The following is an 18066-nucleotide window of genomic DNA, read 5'->3' on the forward strand; positions in this document are numbered from 1 at the left end:
GCCTAGCTGTGATTGGGCAGGGCTCCCCATCTCCAAGACGGCCAGAGCCCGGGGTCGTGCTTCACCTTGCCTCTCCCACCTGAGGGGTGGGGTTGGCGTAGGCTGGCACACCCCCTTTCCTCACGTAGGGTTTCCCACCGTTCTTCCCACCAGAATGGGGGTCGGAACTGGTGGGGGCCAGTTGCTGAGTACAAGATGTGGCCTGGAGAAGCTCACAAAGGCGGTATGCCTTTGAAGCTTCCCCTGCCCATCCTGGGGGAGGAGGCTTGGCACCTCGTCCCAGGATGTGCATTGTTTCAGGCCCCTGAGAGCAGCAGGCTCTCAACCCAGGGGTCCAGAAACATGTCTGGTGGTGGCAGCCTGGGTAGCCACACAGTCATGACACTGGAAGTTGGTTAGGTTTCAGGGGGCACCTCTAGGATGCCCTCTGTCGTGCATTTGACATTAAATCCCACACTGGCATCAGTGCGGGTTTAAAGTGCTGAGAAGTTTGATATCAAACTTCTCAGTCTTCAGGGAAGCCATCATGGTGCTATGGAGTTCGTAATGACAATCTCCCAGCAACATATACTCTTAATGGCAAACACTGCACTTACAGTGCCCAGGAATGGCCCTGGGTACTGTAGGGGCACAGGGCTCATGCACCTGTGCCCACACCACTGGCATAGGACACCCAGATAGAGGGGTGACTGATGGATGCCAGGGCAGTGAGCTTGTGGGCATGGCACACAGGGATGTTTGCTATGTCGACTCTTTGTTTAGTTCTGTACTTAGGCACTCAGCCTGCAAAGGCAGTGTGTGGGTGTCAGGGTACAGGACCCCTAAGGATGGCACAATAAGTGCTGCAGTCCTTAGGGGTCTTCTCTGGTCACCAGGCCCTGGGTAATTAGTGTACCATTTACTAGGGGCTGACAGATGGCAGAGATGCCAATTGGGTTTTAGTTTCACACAGTTTTAGGGAAGGAACACAGGCCCTGGGCACCTGGATGACAGGAGCCCAGGGCCTACTCAGTCAAAGCACATCAGCAATTCAGCTAAAAGTGGGGGCATACCTATGCAAGAAAGATGGCACTTTCTCACAGTATCCCCCCCACTTTTTGCCTGATACCTGCTTCACTTTTCCTTGGTGTGCCCTGGGTTCCGGCCAATCAGGTCCCCAGGGCCTGTGTTCTTTCCCCAAAAACGAACCCAATTGGCATCCCTGGCCACAGGTCAGCCCCTGGAAAATGGTACCTAGGACCCCACTGTGACCAGAGAAGACCCTTAAGGGCTGCAGCACTTATTGTGCCACCCTTAGAGGCCCTGTACCCTGACACCCACACAGCCCTTTGCAGGCTGAGTGTCTTGGTGCAGAACAAACCACAGAGTCGACATGGCACACATCCCTGTGTGCCATGCCCACAACACACTGCCCTGGCATACCTCAGTCACCCCACTAGCTGGGTGCCCTATGCCAGTGGTGTGGGTACAAGGGCATGAGGTCCATTCCTGGGCACTGTAAGTGCAGTGCTGCCATAAGAGTATATGGTGCTGAGAGTTCATCATCACGAACTCCACAGCACCATGATGGCTACACTGAAGACTGGGAAGTTTGGTATCAAACTTCTCAGCACATTAAATCCACACGGATGCCAGTGTGGGATTTAATGTAAAGTGCACTACAGAGGGCAACTTAGAGATGCTCCCTGAAACTAACCCACAACCAGCGTCCTGACTGAGAGGCTGCCTAGGCTGCCACCCAGCAGACATGTTGCTGGACCCCTGGGTAGAGAGCCATCCGCTCTTGTGGGCCTGCAACAATGCACATCCTGGGGTGAGGGGTACAAAAGGGGGGTGGTGATGGACGGAGCATCTGAACCAATCAAACACTCACACCGTGTCAAAAGATCTGGGTTTAATCCATCACCGTTCTTTAGCCCACTCTGCCACCCCAGTTCAGACATGGCTATATGCAAATCAGTCTGACCCTGTGCCTCATGGGAACAGTCCAGCCCGAACTGCCAAGCCATGCCTTCCCTGGACCGGAAACAAGCTTCCGAGGACCGGTTTCTGGCATTACATCCTGGGGTGAGGTGCAAGGCCTCCTTCCCTAGGATGGGCAGGGGAAGCTTCAAAGGCATGCCGCCTTTGTGAGCTTCTCCAGGCCACTTTCTGTACTCAGAAACTGGCCTCCACCGGTTCTGACCCCCACTCTGGCGACAGGACAGGCGTGAAAAACAAAGTGAGGAAAGGGGGTGTGCCAGCCTCTGCCAACCCCAACCCTCAGGTGGGGGAGGCGAGGTAAAGAACAACTCCTGTCTCTCGCCATTCTGAGAATGGGGGCCCTACCCAATCAGAGATAGGCTCCTGCCCCCCTCCCACTGGAGAGTGACTATCAGACAACTGTGCTAGCCGCTACCTGTTTCGGCTTACTCAGAATCCTCAGGAGAATTCTTCCCCTACTACCTTTTAAAGCCAGACAAATGGTGATACAGGGCCTGATCCAATCATGTTTGGATTTCGGTAATGCCCTTTATGTAGGAGCTCCTGACTGTACTTTGCGGAAGCTGCAGATAATCCAAAATTGCGCCGCTCGCACGCTACTGCAAATTCCTCGCAGGACGTCTCCTAAGCCCGGGGTGGAAAAATTGCACTGGCTTCCCGTTAAGGACAGAATTAGTTTCAAGTCCTTATGCATTGCCCATCAGGCTTTCTGGGAAACCGGTCCAGCAATCAAAATAAAACAACAATATATTTGCTGAGGCCACCCGGTGTGTCCCGTCAAGCACCATCGGGGAAGCATCAGCATCTCCTCCAATTGCCTGGAGAAGGTCCGCCGTAAAGGACATGATATAGCTGAGCTCTAAGCCCCTAGGCACCCCCCGGATGCCGATATTGTTATGGCGGCTTCGGTTCTCTAAATCTTCTATTTCAGAGACATCTTTCCGGACGTCACGTAGGCAGGATTTAAATTAGTCCTTGAGTGAGACAATGTCGGAGCAAATTTCCTGCAGGAAGCGGTCCATGTATCCCTGCAGAATAGTGGCAGATGATATAGGCTCCGTCTCTGGTGTCGAAGGGGGAGGCGGGGCCTCAGAATCTGCTGATGATGCCTTGGTCCAGAGTCATTACTGGATTTTCCTTTATGGTTTTGGATTGTGGTATGTCTGCGAGGTGTGCCAGGTCCCGTTCGAGGTAAGCAGGGTTATCAGGTGTTTACTTTTCTGTTCTGCCATAGGTTACGCGAGTATCAACTAAAGCAGTGTAGTGGGAGACCGGGTACAAGATAACAGATGGATAAGTAAGGCCTTAGGGGGGCTCTATCCAGTTAAGATGGTGGAGAAATATCATGCAGGGCGCAAGGCTGAAGAGACAGAGGGAGCACTGTTTTGGACCCCTTGTGCAACAGAGAAGAAAACACTTACCTGTAACGTTGGTTCCCCAGTATTGGTAACTTTCATAGATTCCCATGCTTTGGATCATTCCCCGTCGTCGGAATGGGAACCTCGGTAAATAAAAAATATCAGTACCATAGGTACAAAAGAGAGAAATTGGCCTAGGCCTCATCTCATTTTGTAGCCTATTACCCTCTTTGTGTAAAAGAGCCCAAACTTTTGCCAGAGCCAATCAGAACAGCCTCACCCCATAGAACCTTCCTGAGAGAGCCTCAGAGCCTCCGATTTTCGTAGCCATTGTGCAAACAGCCCCTATCTCAGTAAAAAGGCAGAGCTTTCCCAGGGGAGGAGGGTGGGCGCATGGGAATCTATGAAAGTTACCAATACTGGGGAACCAAAGTTACAGGTAAGTAACTTGTTTTCTTACCCCAGTATTGGAACTTTCATAGATTCCCATGCTTTGTATCAGAATAGCTAGCAGTAAGTCACCAAAGCACATTTTGTTACATAAATATTATTGCATGACACCATGGCAATGCTCAAAGTAACAATGAAAAAATGTTATCATAGAAAAAGAAACATCACTGATACAAAATGTGCAACATAGGAAGGCGGGATTGTAGGGAAAGCTCACCTCATTGAAAAAGATTCCTGAGGACTGCTTGTCCAACAGCAGCGTCATCCTGTCCTGTAGACTCCAGGCAGTAATGTTTCGTGAAGGTATGTGTACTGCTCCACGTTGCTGCCCTGCAGATGTCCTTGATAGGGACTCCAGAAAAAAGAGCCACCGAAGATGCCATTGATCTTGTGGAATGTGCACAGGCTTTTCTTTCAAGGGGCTTGCCTGCTCCTTGATGGCAGAACTGAATAGCGCTGGAGATCCAGCTGGAAATGCTGGCTTTGGTTATAGGAAAACCCTTCCGCGGTGCACTGTAAGACACGAACAGTTGTGAGGATTTTCGAAAGGATTTCGTGCGGTCCAAATAAAATTTCAAACACCTCCGAACATCCAACTAATGTAATGATCTCTCTGCCGGAGTAGTAGGCCTTGGGAAGAATGATTTCAAAATCAAAGGTTCATTCAGATGGAATTCAGAGGGAACCTTAGGGATGAATTTAGAATTTGTCCGGAGGATGAGGACATCTTTCTTGAATTGAAGGAAAGGTTCCACTATTGACAGCGCCTGAAGTTCACTAACTCTCCGAGCAGATGTCAGTGCTAGAAGGAGGGCCGGCTTCCAAGACCGGAATTTAAGGTCCGCTCTGTGAATGGGTTCATACGGAGCTTTTATTAGCAGAGCCAACACCAGCTTAAGGTGCCAAATTGGCGGCGGAGGGCGGACTGGAGGATACATCCTAAATAGGCCCTTTAAGAACTGCTTGACAATTCTAGCAGACCAAAGAGAAGGCCCTGAAGATGTCCACTGGAATCTTGAGATGGCTGCTAGATGAACCTTCACCGAAAAATGAGCCAATCCAGATTGAGCCAGTGATAGGATATAAGGTCAAATTTGATGTGGGGCTGACCTGTAAGGGTGGAGATGTTGTCTCTGACACCATAGGCAGAATCTCTTCCATTTTGCTTTATACGCCTTGTTAGTGCTTGGTGCTCAAGCCTGAGACAAAACCTCCCTACACTCCTTGGAGAGATTCAGATGTTGGAATTCCCTGTATTCAGGAGCCACGCTGTCAAGTGAAGCGAAGTCGGATCCGGATGCAGCACCTGACCCTGAGACTTCGATGGTACTAGTCGCAGGCGAATGGGATGATCCTGTGAGAGCAGGAGGAGTTCCGTGTACCAGAACTGCCGGGGCCACGCCGGTGCAATCAGAATCATTTTGCACGGTTCCGCTTTGATCTTTGAGTAACCTCGGTATTAGGGGTATTGGCGGAAAAGCGTAAAAGAATGCGCCGTACCAGGCAATCGAAAGTGCGTTCCCCAAGGATCCCGGACGGTGATCCTTGCTTGCATAGAACCGGCATTTGGTGTTCTCCTGAGACGCAAAGAGGTCGATGGTCGGGGTTCCCCAGACCGAAAACACCTCCTCCAGAATGGACTGATCTAATTCCCATTCGTGATTGGCTGCTTTCTGTCGGCTTAGTGCATCCGCTGTGACATTGAGCGAACCTGCCAGGTGTTCTGCTCTTAGAGTGAACCTTGTTAAGAATTGCCCAGTCCCAAATTCGTTGAGCTTCTTTTGAAAGAGTTAGGGACCTCGTCCCTCCCCCTGCTTGTTGATATTGTGCATGGCCGTTGTATTGTCCGTCCGGACCAGCACTAGATGATTTTGAATCCTCGGAAGAAAAGCGTGCAAAGCTAGTCGGATGGCAGTCAGCTCCAGCAGATTGATGTGGTATTGGCGTTGCTGTGGATCCCAATGCCCACTGACTTGCAGCTCCTGGAGCACCGCTCCACAGCCTTCTAACGAGGCATCTGTGGTTAGGACCATAGGAGACGGAGGAAGCCTGAAAGTCAGACCCTCTGCAATGTTGCTTCTCACTATCCACCATTCGCATGCTTCTTTCATTTCTGGTGTCACCAAAATGTTGTCGTTGAACGAGCCTTCTGCTTGGCGCCATTGCTTGTCGGGTTGCTCTTGCAGAGGACGCATTCGCAGCCTGCAATGGGGAATCAATGGTATACAAGATGAAATCGATCCGAGCAGAGACTTGTAGAGCCGTACTGACAGTGATCTCCTCTTTAGCACCCGGCGAGCCGAGAGCATTAACTTGTTCTGACGCTCGTCCGAAGGATATGCCTTGCACTGTTCAGAGTCCAAAATGGCCCCTAGGAACTTTGTTGACCTGGACGGTTGCAGAACTGACTTGCTCCTGTTCAGTTGAAGACCCAGGTGATCGAACAATTGAAGGCAAGTTGAAATGGCCTTGGAAGTTCCCTGGAAAGAAGGAGCTTTGACTAGCCAGTCGTCCAGATACGGGAAAACTTCCAGAGATTGCTTCCTGAGGAAAGCTGCCACCGGGGCCAATACCTTTGTAAATATTCTCGGTGCTGATCGAAGCCCAAATGGAAGCACCTTGAATTGGAAATGGCTCTTGCCTACTGTGAAGCGCAAATATTGCCTGTGAGCTGGGTGGATCGGTACGTGGAAGTACGCATCCTCTAAATCCAGGGTCGCCATGAAATCTCCTGGGTTTAGAAGACGGAGAATATCCTGAAGAGTGACCATCCGGAAGGACAGTTTGATGAGATAGGTGTTGAGCTCCCGTAGATCTAAAATGGGGCGCCAAGTCTCTGCAGTCTTGCGAACCAGGAAGTACCTGAAACAAAAACCCTTTCCTCTCTGCGAGAGAGGTACCGGTTCTATTGCCCCCTTGATGAGAAGTTGGTGGGCTTCGAGACGTAGCAGTGACAGATGTTGAGATCGACTGGCGCCTGGAGCTCTTGTTGGAGGAAGATCTTGAAATTCCAACGTATGGCCACTCTGAACAATAATCAGGACCCACTGGTCTGATGTTATGCTTCTCCAGCTCTCTAGACAAAGAGATATCCTGCCCCCCACTGATGTCCTCGGGGAGGAAGGAACAGTAGTAAGAGCCAAGAGGCCGCTATTGCCTCTTGGAATTGTCACGTCCTTGACGATTTTGACGTCCTCTCTGAGCTTGACGAGAGAAAGAAACCGACTGGCCCTGGCGTTGGTTAGAATACTGCGGTTTGTATGACTGTGAGGATTGGGACCTTACGGTAATTTAAAGACCCCAAGGACTTCGCTGTGTCTGTGTCCTTTTTAATACTTTGCAGGGCATCATCGACATGCTTCCCAAAAAGCATTTCTCCATCAAATGGAAGGTTTAGGATCTTGTTTTGGACCTCTTGGCGAAACCAGGTCGCCCGCAACCAGCCCTGTCGACGTAAGACCGCTGACCCAGCCAGAGCACGAAAAGCCGTAGAAGCTATGTCCATAGCACAATCTATGACCTCTGAGGATGATCTTTCTCCCTCCAGGAGAACCTTTTTGGCTTCCTCCTTTGAGGATTCTGGCAGCTTTTCTAGAAACGGGGCTAAATCACACCACATCTGGCGATCGTACCTGCCTAAGATGGCCAGAGCATTAGCCGTTCGAACGAGGAGACTGGCCATAGAGGAAAATCTCTTGCCCACATTGTCCAAGCGCCTTCCCTCCTTGTCCGGGGGTGTAGTAAGAGGCGTGGAAGGATTCTTGGATTTGCTCTGTACCGCTTGAGATATTACAGAATCCGGCTTAGGTTTTCCAAGGAGGGACGCTGGACTGCCGTCAGGGGCCTTATATTTCTTCTCCAGCCGGGGAAGAACAGGAATGACAGTGGCCGGATTCTGCATAACCTTGATTCCTTCCGTCCATACATGTTCAATTATAGGAATCGATCGGACTGACTTTTTTAATGGCTCTTTAAAGTCATAAAGGAAACAGTCTGACTGCACTGTTGTAATTGGCACACCAAATCTTTTTGATGCCCTTTCCATGAGGTTATAGAAACCCCCAATGTCAGCTGGTGGAGAAGTAGCAGTGTCTTGTCCTGCGGCATCTGGATCGTGAAGGCCACTATCCTCATAATCCACGTCAGGGTCATTTATAGGATCCTCCTGGACGTCCTCATCGGAAGACACATCAGGCTCCACCTCTCTGGATTCCTCTCTGGCTTCAGGTTCCACAGCACGTGGGACCAACGTTGTCACGATGATTGCAGATGTCGGGGGTACAGGTGGAGAAGGAGGGCGTTCCGATTGAACTGCTGGTTGAGTCAGAAATCTATTTCTATAGTCTTGCAACATCAATTGCAAATCGGAAACCAGCGAGGCTGGCACGGCCACCATGTCCTGACCCAAACTTCGAGGAGGTTGTTCCTGCTGAACATACTGTTGTTCGTAGTACTCCTCAGTATCAGTTTCATGACATTTTACATTCAAATCCGAGGGACTATAGGCATCCCCATACTGGATATCGTCCTCCCTCTTCATCAGATTCATCATCTAGCAGCATACTAGGTGGCAAAGATGAAACTCGCCTTGGAGAAGTCATCTCCGGTGTTATCTGCCTCTTCAGTGTGGAAATCTGAATTTTTTGAGTCGTCGACGGAGTCGTCGTCGAAGGATTCGTCGACGCTGTAAAGGTCTTAGTCGACACTATTTTCATCGTCGTCAGCAACATCACAGCCACCGTCGTCGACGTAGTTCTAGTCGTCGAAGCGACCGTCGACAGTATCTTCGTTGACATGATCGTCGACGTTGAGAAGGTAGTCATCGTCGACGAACAGGAAGGCGCTTTAAATGTCGACGCAGCCATTAACAGTGTCGTCGTCGTCACAGCAGCCGTCGACGGTCCCGTCGACGGAGCAATTGGCACACTCAAACCCTTTTGAGAAACAGTCGTCGACGTACCTGCAGATTTCGTCGTCGACGGACGCTGTTTTTTGTCCTGTTTTGTCTCTGGAGTGACTGCAGAGAGTTTCTTACCATCCTTCTCTTTCTGGGAAGGTTGTGAAGGAACAGAAACCTCCTTTCTCACCTTCTTTGCTGTGTCCTTCTCAGCAGCCTGTCCCAGCCTTTCCTTTTCACCTCGGTGAGGAGATTTAATGGGACTAACCCTACCAGACCTATCAGAGATCTTTTGATGGGCCTTGACAGGGGGCTCAGATGAAGTAGAGGGAGGAGACCTACCCCTCTTTTTAGATCTTCTGGAGGAAGTCACCGATGTAGAATCCTCCTCATCTGAAGACAGTACTTCCTTCCGTGCCTTCATCTTCTCTAGCCAGGTCAGCAATCTGCCCTCCCTGTCTCTCAAAGTCTTTGTTGAAAAGATTCTACAGATTTTGCAATCTGTGGCCTTGTGGTCAGGATACAAGCAATAAATGCAGTCCTCATGCTTGTCTTCCACAAAAAGCCTCTTTTTAGCACAGGTAGCACAGGCTCTGAATAAAGCCTTCTTCTCCTTGTCAGACATTGTAGATTTTGAAGAAAAAAGTCGAAGAATAAAGTTGAATAACAAGAAAACCTGAGCAGAGCTCAGTGGAGACTCCCTTACACAACGTGCGGTAGAAAATCTGAGGCTCTGAGGCTCTCTCAGGAAGGTTCTATGGGGTGAGGCTGTTCTGATTGGTTCTTGCAAACGTTTGGGCTCTTTTACACAAAGAGGGTAATAGGCTACAAAATGAGATGAGGCCTAGGCCAAATTTTCTCTTTTGTACCTATGGTACTGATATTTTTTATTTACCGAGGCTCCCATTCCGACGACGGGGAATGATACAAAGCATGGGAATCTATGAAAGTTCCAATACTGGGGTAACCAGTACGCCTCGCCACCTCCCCACTCCACCACCAGGAAGAGAAGGGGCAGCCATCAGCAGGTACCGTCCACTCACTGGGTTAAGGAGTCTAGGCACAGGCCTATAAGGACAGAGCGTAAGAGAAGCCTTTGTCGATGGCCCACCCGGCAGTGCATGGACTACTGAAGCAGAGAGAGGATGGTTCGGGCATCTACCTTTCCTCAAAGCAGGTGCGTCACAGGAGTATGGGTACCTCGCCCCATATGCCAGAGAGAGGGTCCTATGCAGCAGTAAGATCACGTATATGTGGCCTCCGTGGAGACAGCCAACTATGCTCCCAAGAGCCCAGACAATGAAAGTTCAGGAAGTACCTATGGGGTCTAGGGGGGTACCACCAATCGCCCAAGCCTCCACCGCAAAAGCTGCCCCAGGAAAGCTCAGGCCCACTCGCTACCAGGGAGGTCGGCAAGCAACCGCCTGTAGGTCTGCATCATAGTAGGCATTAGGCAACGAGGGAGGCACAGCTCCAGGGGCCTCCCGCACCTCGAATGGCTCGGGCAACTCTTTTGGCCTCAGGTCGCTCGTCAGGAGGCAGGGAGGCGAACACCAGGCCGAAGGCAAGCCGGATATCATCCCACAATTAAAGCTGTAAGAGAGGGGGCCTGTCAGTGAAATGTTCCCACGCGACAGGCTACAACACAGGCACCCCCCTGTAATGATATGTCCAAGCTCCAGGCTGAGGTTGTGTAAGCAGTCCCAGGGGCCCTGGTCCCACCATCAGCCATCGCAATTAGGACTGGTCCCCGCCAGTAAGGAAAGTAGAGTCCTAGGAGCCTCAGGCACAGCACACGATTCAATCAACCCCCCAATTGCGCCTTGTCTCCGATTCCTCTACCGGGGCAAGGGCGCAGGCAGGCCATATCGCATGCCAGAAATTAGTAGGTAAGGCCAGGTGTACCTGTGCCACGGAGGCCACGGAGGGTGGGGGGGTTCGGTGTCTGGGCCTCCCCCCATATGAAGCAGTTGTCTTCGTCACCTCTGGGTATCCGAGGGGCCGATGGGCCGCGGTCTCCCAAGGGGAGAGGAACCACACAACTTTGGAGCATCAAGCTGCTGGGTGGCTCCTCCAGCAGACTCTGCGAGCTCCGCGACGATCAACAGAGGGGAGGCCCCCACCTCAGATGGCAAAGAAGCAATCCTCCCCGTCCGGCACAGTTCAGGGGTAGACAGCTAGGCAAGGCCGTCGCGGCTGCAGCAGGGCCAGACAATGTGAGGGCTGCCAGGCAAGATGTCGGCGGGGGCACCTAGCAGCCGCGGTGAGCCCTTGCTATGCAAAGGCCGATGTCAATGCAGAAGGGAGGGCAGAGGAGCAGCCACTGTGCAACGACGGTAGATCATCCCCTCAGTTGCCCCGGTGCAGTCGATGGCGCTGGATGGGCCCGGAGGAATCGGAGAGCAGACAAAACATTTCCTACTCCATTCCCACCTATGCCACACCCCTCTGGTGACATCTTTAACACCCATGCCCTGAGTACCTCTGGTACCATATACTAGGGGCTTATAAGGGGGTTAAAGTTGAATTAATTTGGGGTTACCAATTTACACATATCCGTTTTAAGGAGGGAGCACTGGTTCCTGGGAAACAGGTTCCAGTCATAGCCATCAGCAATGCAGCAAAACGTGTGTTGGGGGAGGACCCATACAAAAAGGGCACTTACCTACACATACTAAACCAAGGGCCACCAAAAAAGGAAGTCCCAAGTATCAGTATTCAGACTTTCAACACCCACAGAGTCCTACTGCCATACATGTGCTACATAAATGCTACAGAAACCGCACTCAACAAGCACAGGCAATGTTATCACAAGGATCTCTGGTTCACATAACAGCAAAACTTTACATGAGAGGCCTGTAGAACACTCTTTCCTCGACACAGAGAAGAGGTTGGTTTAAGTGCCCCTCTAGTTCACATAGCAGGTTCTAGACAATGCATTAAGGGACAGGCATAAGCTTCTGTGCACACACCCAATAAGTGTAATGCTAGAGTCAAAAACAAAAAGTCAGGATAACAGTTTCACACGCAGTCTGGCACTGAGGGCATGGGTACACACCCATTCACCAAGCAGGGAGCAGTCCTGTCCCAACAGAAGCTAAAAAGGTGAAGATGCAGATGACTGCCACCTTTAATATGCAGGCGTTGAGAGGCTCTGATTCATGATGCAGTGACTAGTTACAAATTATTTTTTGTAGGATTAAGACAGCACAAACTGTGGTTCTTTTAGCAGGTGAACACCTCTGAAATAGAATGGCAACTGGGAATTGATCATGTCTTGACATACAAAATATCCGACACTGGGTGTTTTCCCCTTGTGCTACTCTTACTCTAATGATCCAGCAGTTCAGAGATGTGAACATTGGAGAAGAGAGGCAATGGGATGCACATACATTTGAGGAGTAGGTCCATGAATATTTTCCAGGACTCTCTTGTCGTGTGACAGGTCTAATTAGTATGGCTGAGAAACAGTGGAGGCCACAGGGTGCCGCCCAGAGAACTCTTGCTTAAATACCTCATGCATGGCTGAAAGGTTACTGGAACATTGCGCCTGGAAACTGTGTCCTACTTGACATATTTAAGTGTAAATCTGAAGGACTAGAAGAACAATTCTTGACAGACAAGAGTGGTTTTATTCTCCAAAACCTGCCTTTCAGAGAAGTGATAAAGGATGCGAGAGGGAGTCCCTTTTAATTAGACTGATCAGACTCAAAATCCACTGTGTGTTATGGGGAAATGAAAATGAGCTTGGGGAGACAAGATGGCGGATTTACGATTGTGCTGGAGACAAATGTTATCACCAACTTGGTGATGTTTTTAGCAGATCGGAGATGTTATACACGACTGTTTGATCTCACAAACACTGCAAACATCTGCAAGAGAAGACTGGGCTGGCAGCTTTTTAGTGCACTTGGAGGTTAAGGTTGAAAAAAGGGAGTAGCCTTCCAGAGCCTCAAACTTCTTCATTTCCAGTATCCCAGCAATCCATACAGAGGAAGATTCAAAAGAGGTTGTGCAAAATTTTCAAGCATTTGAGGAGCAAGGAACCACCTGCCAAAGTTGGTGTTGTGGAAATGGTGAGGCTTGAACCAATGGTCCAAAAATGGGAAGGAACACATCTGGTGAAGTTGTAGTCCCCCAGCTAAAAGCACTGGGTGATAAAGGATACAGTTAGGAGGAATTCCATTTCTTTGGAAGGAGATAGAAATCTACCTTTTTCAGGCTTGAACAGAAGCATTAAGTTGAAGAGGCAGGCTAGTTTGTCAGGGCTGTGGGAAACATTGATTTGATATGTTGGCATGGTATCCAGCAAAGTTGAGAGAAGTCCATGATGGCAAACCTCACATACTGACTGAAGCTGTAACAGATCGAGGTTTCTGGTGGGTCCACGAAATGGTTGTAGGTTTGTAGCATTAATGAGTGATGCAGGACTACTTCTGGCCTTAATCTGCTTCTTTGTCTCCCAGACAAAATGACAAAAGGACCTTCATCATAAACAGGTATGGATACTGGATATTATGTTTTGTGAGAAGGATCACTTTGAGCCTTGAGGCTTTTGTCTCCATTTCATGTCTCGCTCCTCATATGCCTCTGGATCTGCAACTACTAATGGACTCAGACTGTTGGTGATTACTAGAAGCTATACTGGGGTCTTTTAAAACAGTGCCTTTTTGTTATATTATCTTCCTCTTTACTTATTGCTGTAGTAAAATATATATATTTTTTAAAGTGTCGGTGTTCTCTTTCAGTATTTGTAGAAAGTATCATTTTTGTACTGATGTTTAATTCGGAGTAGTTAACCAGTAAATCAAAAAAAGGCATGATCGTTCTGCAGTCAAGGAAATCAAAGTTAGAAGCTTGCAATGCTTACCTTTCGAAGTAGCTGCTTTGTCTTCACTTGCGTCTAAAGCAGCTAAACAAAGTGTGTCTTCTCTTGCCTATTAAAAAATAAAATAAAATATTTATGCCAGTCATAAAAAAGAATCAAACTGCATTCTGCAGCACAGCATAAAATTACATTCAAAGCGATGTTAGGACAACAAAATACAAATAATTACCATCACAAAAAGTACGTTTGGGACTGTCTTCATAATAATTCTAATTGCCAAAATGCATGTGGTTCACATGAATCGAAGGCCCTTTTCATAAATATTTTAAGACAAAACTATATTTCACTTAAAAAAAAAAAGATACACTCATAGACCCAATCATGAAAACAGGAATACTGCTCCACTGTGGTTGAAAGTGAGAGTTGCAGAACCACATTAGCCCTCACTTTTCTATTTAAGCAGAGTAGAGATATATCCCAGTACTCTGACAGAATGATGCTCACTCAAAACAGGACAAAGCTGTAAAGGGCAAAATATGCATTAGCATTCCTACAGCACCTACCATTAATATAGTACCAAAATGCCTATACAAGAGATCTATTAGAGAGAGGTCTTTACAACCTCGAGATCTGTAGATTCGGCAATAGCCAAGGCCTTTAGACTTTCAGCCGGCTTGTTTATCCATTGGTCTATCATTGTATCACACTTTTCTTCAGTTACTATAACATAAAGCATGAAGTAATGGGGTCAGTCAACTTCATCCACTGGCTGTCTTCGCTGTGGGTGACTACAATCTGCTCTTTCACAATCAGCACGTCCACATACAAAGCAGCCCTCTTCCGTACTGTAACTACTATGGCAATGCATGCTTTATGAGACCCTAAAAATATTGTTTTAGCCATTGGCGGACCAATGCTTGTACTATCATCTTGTAGAAGTTTTAGTCGCTTTCATAAAGCATAACAAAGTAAAAACAATCCACCTAACTATGGAATGCTTACAATATGGATTTGCCTGCACCTGATGCTTTATAAACAGAAATCTTAAATATACAGAGGAGGATTAAATTGCTTAGTCTTTTTTAGTACATCTTTTCACTTTCATCTTAGTCACAGATTGCTTCACTCGCTTTAGAAAGGAGAGCTCTTAATATTCCTAGCGGAAAGAAACAGCTCATGACTGCATGGACCCTGCAGAATTTTGTGATTGACTAGAAAAAAGCAAAATCGTCATTTTGTGAAAATCCCAGACTTTTTACAAAAGCCCACATGAACTTTATGAGAGACCCAGGTGTCTGCTCCTTTTTTTGGGACCTTTACTGAACTCAAGATAATAGAAGGACATGTACTTCACTGTAACATTTATACAGCATTTCATGTCCTTATGTGGGAGGTTGAAGCACATTTTCAGATGGTTAGCAAGTTATATCGAACGGGAATGTGTGGATGACATGGTGGTGTATTTGTTGGGAGCCTAGAACAGTTTTGCTATTGTGCTTGAGTGGCCAAAGAGTAGCTCATATCTTGTCTCGGAGTGCAGCAAATAACAGTGTGAAGGAGAAGGATTTGTGAGAGAGGAATGTAATTTATGAATAGTTAGGACTAAAACATATAGGCAGCTATACACCACCAACTAAGACGCAGTAGGGTGTGTTGCGCAAGAACACCAACAACAGAAAGGTGGTAACTCAGATATGGTCCAGTCATCCAAATGGCAACATGTGTAAGGCAGAAATGCTATTAAACTAGTAAAATGATTGCATATGGGCATAAAATGAGAGTTGGTTACATGAGCAGTAGAGTACACCTTTTTATAAAGGCAGGGATCCTATCTACTTCTATATAAACATACCTCATGAATGCGTTAAAAAGTGGAACAGGAATCAAAGTTGGCGGGGGCGGAGCTTGCTCGGGAGCGCGATGGCCGCTTAGTCCCGGAGCTCCGCTGACTTCTCATAAATATCTGTCTAATTATCCTGCAGCTGAGGTGAAATTCTAAAGAAAATTGCAGCGGATCTGCTGGAGACGGCTTGGAGTCCCTGGAGAGTGCCGGACCCGCGGTGTAATGTTTGGCTGCGGCGGAATGACACGGACAGCTCAGTCACGTCTAGGCCGCGAATCCCCGGCCCACAGTGGTCCGAGTGTCCGGGCGACATTACGCGACGTGCGGCTACTGCGGAGGCCCGGTCCCAGCATCCGAGGGGCTGCGGAGAATGGGCGCTGGGGCTTGCTGCCGCCGCCCGGCCTGAGGCGGAAGGATGAGGGGGCCAATGCGGTGGTGGAGCCGTGATGCGGCTTGAAGCCTCGGTGGTGGCCTGCACTCGGGGAAAGGGTATCGTGTGAGTCCCGGAAGCGGTGGGGAGGACAAAGACGCCCTGGGAGGAGTGTGCTGCTAGGGGCCGATCCTTCTAAGGTCCACAGTGCTGCCCGGTGCTTCGAAGAGTGACTGCTTTTGAAACCTGCATGGCCTCGCCGGCTAGTGGATGACCCCTGGATATTTATGTAGCTGATCTAGCTAGCCAGTGTTAGGAGTTGGAGAGGAAGTGCTGGGAGCGCTTGTCGACAAAGGTGCCCCCCTGGCTTGGTGCCTCGGGCGCTCTCCCTGCCTGGGGCTGTTTTGCTGGCGGCGGTCCCACCCTCCGAGAGTGGTGCACCATTGGTCCCTCATCTGGCTGGCCCCCTTGAGTTTTGGTTTAAATAATTGGCGATGGTGGAAGACGCAACAGTACCGAATAGTTTTCTTACCCGTCGGTGTAGTTTTGCAGCTTGAAGATCTTTCTGGATTCACTATGCTGTGCATTATTCCGCGGTCTTGTGGTTGGGTCCGGATTCGTAGTCTTATTTTTTTTTTATTTTTTTTTTTGTAGCCCAGGTGGGCGTCGGCGTCACACCTCCTTGGGTGCATTTCCGGTGACGTCGGCATGCTTCCTGCGGAAGCTCCCACTCTGGGGCGCCATGTTCGGGTTCTTTTTTTCCGTGTTTCTTTCGTTTCCGAAGTAATGGCAATGTTCTATTTAGGTGTTATTTTACCGCTTTGTACTTTTAAAGTCCTTTTTTTTTTTTTTTTTTAACCACCTCTTCCCTCTCCAGCCTCATCTTTCTGGCGGAGGTGGGTGGGTTCGCTAGTGAATCCAGAAAGATCTTCAAGCTGCAAAACTACACCGACAGGTAAGAAAACTATTCGTTTTGCAGCGTGAATCTTTCTGGATTCACTATGCTGTGCATAGATTTTGTAGCGGTTTCTCATCTCTGTGGCGGCTGGGTGGAAGATGAGCGTTGGTTATTGAATATGTGCTGGAGCACCTTTTGTCCGACTTGTGCTTCCTTGTTCATCTGTATATCCACACAGTAGTGCTTCGTGAACGTGTGCACCGAAGCCCATGTTGCCGCAAGGCATATGTCTTGTATGGGTGTGTTAGCTAGGAAGGCTATTGTAACACCCTTTTTAGGTCTCGCTGGTAAACTGCATCCGAAGGATGCGTGTCCAGCTGGAGACGTATAGTTGCCTGTCTCGGGGGAAGGAAGGACAAGAGGGTGTTACGAGCTTTTGTCCAGGATTTGGGTGCGCGAACGCGCACGTTCCGTCCCGCGCCGCGCCGTGCACGTCCCCTGCCACAGATTCCCTGAACACACACATACACACATGCACACGCAGGCAGGAAGGCACACACACGCGCGCACCCCCCTCCCTACTTCCCCCCCACTCACCGGCACCCCCCCCCGCCGCACACACACAGGAGCGCACCCACACATACAGAGACCCCCGCCACCGCCATACAACCCCCACCCCCCGCGCCGCCGCCGCATACATACAGGCGCCCCCCCCCAAGCCCCACTTACCGCCATTATAAACTCTTGCAGCCTCCGCGGGGCTCTCCCTCGGGCATGGGAGCCCCGCGTCACCAGCACTGCTGCTCTCCGTGGGCGCATGCGCGGGCTTCCGAAGACGGAAGTCCCGCCCCATGGAAGGTTTCGTTTTCAGTCCTAGCAACTTGTTTATCATAAGCGTTGCCTCTGATTGCCTAAGGGTGATGTCACCCTGGCTGATCTGGCACCTCCCATTCTCTCCCATTAAAAGCTCAGCATAAAGATAGACAGGCAGGCGTCCTGCCGAGAAACCCCCCAAAAACACGAAAGGGCCGGGAGAGCAAAAACATTGTGCAGCCCGAAGCCAGCGGAGGTGGTCGGACCCAGCACCCGAGTTACAACGCGCAGAGCCACTGATGCAGGTAAGAGGCCCCGGGAATCTGCGTGAAAAAGCAGGCACGGGGGATACGAAGTGTTACTCTAGTCTCTCTGTGTCTAGGGACTGGGAGCATGTGAAGCATAGCCGGTCTGCAGTGTCTGTGCATGAGCAGGTATGTGGTCTGCCTGCAGCCGTGTGGGGAGTCTGCATGCGATCGGTCTATGTGCATGATAATTCTGTACGTGCATGGTATATATGTGTGCGATGCATGTATGAATCAGTAGGCAATGAAAAGTCCGTGTGCATGGCGTAAGATGTGTGTGTGAATGGGATAGGTTGGAGTGTGTGTATTTCATCGCTGTGT

The 18066-nt window shown here is 49.4% G+C and overlaps 1 protein-coding gene across 2 annotated transcripts in view; it reads right to left on the reverse strand.

The window, feature by feature from the left end:
- The window catches only part of XRN1 (5'-3' exoribonuclease 1), a 1049234-nt gene that overhangs the window by 895736 nt on the left and 135432 nt on the right, over positions 1-18066 (reverse strand). For both annotated transcript variants that reach the window (XM_078666417.1, XM_078666416.1), the window contains exon 11: positions 13559-13625. In XM_078666417.1, the coding sequence (XP_078522543.1) occupies positions 13559-13625 (67 nt within the window). The remainder of the gene's footprint in view (positions 1-13558; positions 13626-18066) is intronic.

This window comes from Lissotriton helveticus, chromosome 11 (assembly GCF_964261635.1).
Source record: "Lissotriton helveticus chromosome 11, aLisHel1.1, whole genome shotgun sequence".
Taxonomy (NCBI): Eukaryota; Metazoa; Chordata; class Amphibia; order Caudata; family Salamandridae; genus Lissotriton; species Lissotriton helveticus.